This window comes from Austrofundulus limnaeus, unplaced genomic scaffold (genome assembly GCF_001266775.1).
Source record: "Austrofundulus limnaeus strain Quisiro unplaced genomic scaffold, Austrofundulus_limnaeus-1.0 Scaffold913, whole genome shotgun sequence".
Lineage (NCBI taxonomy): Eukaryota > Metazoa > Chordata > Actinopteri > Cyprinodontiformes > Rivulidae > Austrofundulus > Austrofundulus limnaeus.
Window position 1 is genome coordinate 90434 of NW_013953315.1, and position 7594 is coordinate 98027.

General features: G+C 39.2%; 3 protein-coding genes across 3 annotated transcripts in view; 1 reads left to right on the forward strand and 2 right to left on the reverse strand.

The window, feature by feature from the left end:
• Positions 1 to 302: 302 nt before the first annotated feature.
• On the reverse strand, positions 303 to 1528 carry LOC106533250 (uncharacterized; the record flags this gene model as incomplete). Its single annotated transcript, XM_014029490.1, is given in 1 exon segment — positions 303 to 1528. A coding segment is annotated over 1 exon segment (683 nt), but the record flags the coding sequence as incomplete, so codon positions are not given.
• Positions 1529 to 3180: 1652 nt separating this feature from the next.
• Positions 3181 to 7594, forward strand: part of dus2 (dihydrouridine synthase 2) — a gene marked incomplete in the record, with an annotated part of 55129 nt that continues 50715 nt past the window's right edge. The window contains 1 exon segment of the mRNA XM_014029484.1: positions 3181 to 3287.
• The window catches only part of LOC106533246 (zinc finger BED domain-containing protein 1), a gene marked incomplete in the record, with an annotated part of 4690 nt that continues 3050 nt past the window's right edge, over positions 5955 to 7594 (reverse strand). The window contains 1 exon segment of the mRNA XM_014029485.1: positions 5955 to 7505.

Sequence of the window (7594 nt, forward strand, 5' to 3'; positions counted from 1 at the left end):
TCCATGCTTGCTGCCTCATTTGTCTTTGCTATTAGCACATCATCTGTGACTCTCTGATCATCCAGGAAGTTCTTGAGCTGGTGTTTCACATTGTCATTAATAAGCCCTGTTCCCACAGCTCTTAGGAACTTCTTTTGAATCAGTTCTGGACCATAGTCCTCATCAGAGCCTGGTTCTCTGGATGCAGCAAGCAGTCTTTCTTTTAACTCTATTGCCCTGAATAAGAAGTTCTGAGGAGACTCATTACTATCTTGTGTAATGTTGATTAGGCGATGATACAGATCAGTGGAGCTGTCTTCCTTTTTAATATTGTCCTCAGCTGTGCAATAGTGAGGTCTGTTTTTATCTCCAGCATATCACGAAGGGGTAAACCTGGACTGATAGCTCTGACCACAGCCTCAATGATCTCGCCTTCACTGTGATTTCTTTTCAGCCCCATATCAATCTGATGCATCAGATTTGAATAGGAAAGTTTGTCTTTCTGACCCCTTTCACCAATTTGGCCATTAATTTTAAAATCTCTTCTTATAGTAACCTCAGGTGTGCTAGCTGCAAAAGGGTTCACTGGTCGTTTCGGAAGCTTATCTGGCCCCTGAATTTTCACTTTGTTTTCCAACTTTGTCATTTCTTCCTCTAACTTCTTGGTTGAAGCTTGAAAACTTAGCTGTAAGGCTTCATATTGTTCTTGCAAACTCGCCAGAGCAGCAACATCACTGTCAACAGTTTCATCATCTTTCTGTGAGATCTCATGTTTTCTYACTTCTTTAGCTTTTGATATTAGTCTGTTGAGAAATTCCAGAGCCACTTCTTCTTCTTCATTCTCAATAGCATCATCAGMAGCTGCACTTAATAGTCTGATTAGCGTATGCTTTTTGGTCTGATTTTCAGCAGAGACCTTTGCATAAAAACACACCTCTTGTAGTTGGTCCACTTTCAACTGCACCAGGRCCTCACTCAGCTGGTCCTGTAGTTGCTCCAACTCCATTACTGGCGTGCTGACTCTGAAGTCTCACTCTGTCTTCCTTAAAGCACAGTTGATCCCCGTACGGGCCACCAAATTTGTTGCACACTTGAATTAAGACTCAGTGTGTTCATTGCGGGTTCATTTTATTGTTGATAGCTGTTAACAAACAGAAGAGCAACAATGAGCRTCTCCATTCCTCCACAGCCGACACAGCACTGAACTGCTGCTCATTCAATAACATTTATAAGTTTACTCTAATAGACATTTATCCAGTTACATCTTATTTCTGCTAGCACACACAAAATTACAGCAGCATTGTCCTGCAAGTCCTGTCACCACGTGTAAAAGTTAGCTTAGCTACTAGCTTGCTCCAGCCAATCATATTAACTAACATTTTAACACTACAACCATGGGAATAAACVGCCAACTTTCCCCTCATCATCACAGAACTCTCAGCGATCTCATATCTTGCTATATTTGTGTCAGTTGTGCACATTTACCTGTTAACAAACAGAAGAACAACAATGATGATCTCCATTCCTCCGCAGCCGACGCAGCACTGAACTGCTGCCGGCCTGCCGAGTCAGGAGCGCACGTCTTCTATATGCCACCTTGTGGCGAACCTTTACCAGTACAGGCCTTCTGCAATAACTAAAATGTAAGTGGGAGAATTGGAACTTGAACCATTATCAACAGAATATTTCCCAAAATGCCATAATCAGTCTTTCAACAAAATAAAATAAAGTAAAAGGGAGGGGGGTGCCATGTCTGAACTCTATTCTGTCACACTTTGAACCTAAAAATATCAGTGCAGTCCTGAACCACGACATTCAGAACATGTAGACCATGGTCTAGTTTTCAACTGCTGTCCCTGAAACCTTGACTTAGGTGTAGTCCTCAGCCACTTTTGCTGGAACACGGTCAGAGTTTCAGTCAGTACTGATCTGATGCTGAGGTTTTCAGGGTCATACTTTATGGAATGCTGCAGTAGCAGATGAGAAACATAAATTGTAGTTTTATTTTATGTACTTTTTTATGATCTATTTCGAGCCCATTCAACTTCAGTTGACTTGTGTAAAGATTACTGAAGGTTTAAGAAGATTGAAAAAATGTATATTAAAGAGTTTTTTTTTATTCCTACAACCCAGCTTTTATTTCTGCATCCTGCATCTGGTCTCGCAGACATCAGGCCATCAATTTGTCAGTCAACTGAAGACCCTCTTAGATCAAGAGGGTCTTCAATTGACTGACCGTCTGTTGGTCTGTTCTTATCTGTATGAAGCAAAAGTATTTCTAAAATCCTTTATTGTATCTTTGGTCTTGCCAATGAGGTTGGAAAAATAAAATAGTCTCATGGAGTGGTGAGCTTTGTACACTTGAAACAAGAAGTGTCTGAAATTTACTGAATAACCCTGGTGGTTGCAGCTTGACCTGATCACCTGTTTCCCCATGTTTTTGTTATGTGTGTGTCTTCTTGAATGGGTGTTCTTAAATGTAATTTCATTGTGCTCCGTACAATGACAATAAATTGATTGTAACTACTGAATTGATTATTTGTGTGCCACATAGGAAAAAAAAAGAATAAAAAGCAGTGTATAGGTTTTTGGGCTGTATTTTATTTTTTCACTTAATGGAAATAGGTTAACGTTTTTATATGTGATTTAATAGTTTTTTTTATTTATGTTTACATTTGTTTATTATAGCTAAACAAGCAGAAATTGTTTATTTTAAAGTGGTAAAAACTCAACAGTGTAAACAATACATCACTCACAGTTTGTTTCCCTGTTTTACATTTCTTCCGAATTTTATTTTCATTTATTATTTTATAGTCCTTTCATCATTTTGAAAACACTTTGCTTTTCACAATATTGGATGCTTTTCAATTCTGAGCACAAACCTTTGTATTGTGCTGGCGAGCCTGGTGTGTGTTTGAATTCCAATTCAATTCAAAAATACTTTATTGATCCCAGAGGAAAATTTGGTAAAATTAGGTGTTAAAATAATGTTTCTGTGTTCTGTTAAAATGAACTGTAAATTGTTTTATGTGTTGTTTTATAGCATTGTTTCATGTTAAGTGTTAAAAGAATTTATAAAATTATTGTGTTTAAAAAATGAGGGGCATGTAAATTCAACCCACACTCCATAACATTCGGTGGCGGTAATGCGCCAAACAGGGTTTGCCAACTGCCAAAAGAAAAACTCAAGAAGAAGAAACAGCAGGCCAACCGTACGCGTGACGTCATACCGCAAGCCAAAGTTTGGTACCACGCTTGGTTTGGTGTTGTGTTGGTATCCAGCTGCTATACACAGGAATATAAATGTGGTGAGTTTATTTTAAAAAGAGGAATCTCACAGCTATGTCTGACTGTTTTGATAATATGTATGTTAGCAGGATATTCAGGCATTGTTTCGTTAGACCTAAAACTGCAGCTACGGTGTTAGCATGCAATCATTTGTTCGCAGAACTCCATTCACATTCGGTGAAATTTCATGTATGCGCAGTTTTCGACAGGTACATAGACCTGACACAAATCAAATTCAGTTTACACTTTTTTCACCATCTGTGTAGTCGTTTCGGCATATTTTCTAACTCAGTAAGTACGAGTTCCTTTTGAATGAATCAGTTTTAGTAAACTTGTATTGACTGAGGAGTTGTTCAGCTTGTTGAAGTGGGGCTAGAATTAAAAGACAACATTACGATTACTGTGTTTACGGAAAATTTAGGTAAAAATATTCATACAACATCTGAGGACATTTAATTCAGAATAATCAGTTTATTGGTTATTACAGAAATGAGAGCAGTTCTAAATAATAAAAAAACATCAATGACAGTATTTTTTTAATGAATTGCTTTCTGTCAGCAGTTTTCCCACTTCCCTTATAAAACCATTTGGTCATCAGATGGCTAAAACTAAAGTCCAGACATCCAGCTGTAAACTTTTTGTTTAAATGACTGAAGAAATCCCAGCAGAACCAGTATAAACCAGGGTTGCCGCTGACATCTTTGGTTTTATACATTAGACAGTGAGTTGTAGAAACTCAAAGGACTGAATGAAGTGACACATGATTGTCCCACCTACAGAACACAAATGATTACATTAGCCTGTGGTTTGAAACAGAGGACACTGAGTCAACTGGGCGATGCTGTGGGTGGAATTGATGAACAGAGTAGATAGAAGCTCCCTGTTGAATATGGAGCAAAGTGTTTGCTGATGTTTCACCTTAAATCAGGAATGAGCTTTCAGTGTGATCTAGTGTCTTTCAACATCTGACATTAGTGTGGAACAGGGACTAAAGATCCTTTAATCTATCATGTTCATTTAATCCACATTATTATTATTATTATTATTATTATTATTATTATTATTATTATTATTAGTCATGTTTGTGTCCTGGAAGCAAAACAACTTTGTTTTGTTTACATCAGTCCTCTCATTCAGTTGCTGAATCAGCTCTGATTCAGCAACTAAATCAGCAAATCAGTCTTTGGCTGATAAGATGCTTGAAATGCAAACCACAGGCAATTTGTCACCCGCGCTGCAAATGGCATGCAGCCGCTGTGTTCGACATTATGCTGCACTTGAGCTGATGATGACATGACCCCGCCCATGAAGCTGCAGTATGTGGGTCTTCAGATTATTATTGTCTTCATTATATTCAACAGAAATGAAAAATCACAACTACCTTTCATTTCAAAGTTTTGTCTTTAGTCCAGTTTCACTTAAACTTTGCATCCAGATTAACCGTGTTCTCTTCTGCAGCATATCCAGACTATTCTGGCCCTGTTCTATCACCGCTGTTATGCCTACTCCTCATTTCAAGTATTTACTGTATATCTCTGACCAATGTATTGACCAGAGCATGACCAAGTCTAATTGGTTCAGATTGACAATCTTTTCTGGAGTTTCTCTGTTCTTACTGGATCTGGTCAGCACCTGAGTCCTGGGTCTTGTCGAACAATCTCGCTCTTCTGTCAACATTTTTCACTTTACTGGGCTTCTTCATCATCCACCTACCTGACCATGTTCTCCTCGTTCTGGACCTCTAACCCATAGTTGCACCTTGTTCATCAAAGATCTGCTCTAACGTCCTTTAGAACTCATTTTAATGGTCTTATTTTTCCCTCCGCTTGCCTCACTAAAGTTGCTTTTTATCAAACCTCTGAGAGTCCTCCCTGATGCTGCGAGGCCGCAGCAGCAACAGGACTCGTCTGCCTTTCCTTTCCACCAGCAGGGGCAGGTTCCTTCTTCATGGGTGAAAAAGATGGGTGTCCCTCTGTCAGTTCAAAAACAGCATGCATCTGTCAGAGTATCTGAAAAGTCATCTGTGGCATTATATTTACTGAAGAGGAAATAAGCAGCTGTGTGTTTAGAGTATCATCAGAATTTGGAGTCAGGGTGTGTTTACACCAGCCCTGTTTAGTCCGCTTTAGTTGCACTCTAGTTCCTTTGCCTAGAAAGTCCTGTTTGTTCGGTGAGGTGTGAACTATGGCTGTGTGTTGGCAAGAATTTGGTGATACGATACATATCATGACAGAGGGTAGTGCTGGGCGATATGGAAAAAATCATATATCACGATATGGACTTTTTCATATCACAATAACGATATGTATCATGATATACCACAATTAACTTAGTATGTATGCATGTTTTCAGTTATTCTTTGAAAAATAAAACAAAATAATATCATTGCTTACTTTTTCCAACTTTATTTCCAAGTGACATTAAATAAAACTTTCACAAATGAGAATTGCTGTTTTAGTGCAGCAATGTATCATAACAGATGAGGTAGAGGTACAGATACAGTAGCCTTCACGTATTTTTTTTTTCAAAATTCTACAGGTATTTAAACTGAATTATTAAAATAAACTCAATTTTTAACATTTTTTTAAAGTGCGCATTTCAAGTTTCTAAAGTTTCTGAACAGAAAACACATTTTCACACAAAAACTTGTTATAAAAAATAAACAAGTTTTCAAGTTTCTGAAATCTGTAAAGTCTGCAAACCATACTAGCAGCAACATAAAGAATCCAAAATAAATATCAGGGTTGAGCATAACTCTGTTTAAGGCATAAACCATCAAAAAAGTGCAAACACAAACGGCTACTTTGTAGAAGTAGAAAAAATGTTTTTTAAAGAGCAGATTCCAAGTTTCTGGCGCTTCTGAACAGAAAAGCACATATTTTTGCACAAAACCTAGTTATAAAAACAAACATTTTTTCAAGTTTCTGAAATATGTAACCTTAGTGCAAAGTTTGCAAACCATACTAGCAGCAACAAAGKATTAAAAGTAAATATCAAAGTTGAGCATAACTCTAAGGCATGAACCATCAAAAAAGTGCAAACACAAAAGGCTGCTTTGTAGAAGTAGAAATATAGTTTCTGTTAAGTTTATAAGTTGAGTGCAAGGAAGACAAGTTGGTCAACTATCTGGCTTAAGACATGACCTCTTACATGTGACAATGTTCCCGCTTTCACTGAAGGCCCGTTCAGATGAAGAATTAGTAGCAGGAACGCATAAGTACTTCTTGGCAAGCCTAGCCATAAATGGGAAGTTCAGCTCGTGCTGCCTCCACCATTCAAGAGGGTTAGTCTCAGAGTCAAGCCCGGGTGCCTGAAGATACATGGAGAGCTCCAGTTCAATGGATGCTCTGCTTGGCTGAGCATGGGTGGTGCCTTGGCCTGCTGCTAATGACTTTTTGAAGTAGCTACCTAAACTCTTCTTTGTTTTTTGTTTTTTTTGTTGGACAAGGAAGCTCTGGATCATCTTCAGCAGCTGGTGATGAAATGGAGGTGGCTGCTGTTTCTGCACTTACAGGTGGTGCTGGTGTCAAGATGTCTATGAGCTCTGCTGCAGCTCTCATCTTTATGAACTCCACCCTCTCTTCCTTCATGTAGTCTGTCTTAAACCGCGGGTCGATAAGTGTCGCCATGTCTAGAAGGTTGTTGGTGGCATCATCATCATACTTTTCATTGAGGTACTTAAGGATACCCTCTTTGATTGCTTTTGTGAGCTCTGTGTCCCCATCCTTCAGGCTGAGGATTTCATTATTAAAGAGGTGCAGTACTGGTTTCAGAAAAGATACAGTGACATACTTCTCTCCGGACAAAGCATCAATAAACTCGGAACAGTGGACCCAGTGCCTTGTTCATGGACTCTAGCACCATCATGTCTTGCCAGCTTGGCACCAAACTTCTTGCCTAAGTGAGATAGCAAAGAAAATAGGTTACTTTCATCAGGATGTGAATCTTGGCTGCAAACGTAATCAGAATCCACAATGAAAAGAATCTGTGTGTAATGTCTAGTGTCCATGTCTCACCTTCTTGTCTGCAAGGAGGACCTGTGACAGCGCTTTCTCCTGCTCTAGGAACTTCTCGATCATCTGCTGCCGTGAACCCCATCTTGTGGGGGTTTCAGTGATGAGCTGATGGGGAGGCAAGCCCAGCACTGCCTGAGCCTTGGYCAAGTCACGTTTTCTCTTCCAGGAGTTGGAGAAGGCACTCAYCACCTTTTTACAGACCCCAACTGCACGCTCTACAGCAGGGATGTCAAACTCCAGTCCTCGAGGGCCGCTATCCTGCATGTTTTAGAGGTTTTCCAGCTCCAACACACCTGATTCAGTGATTGAAT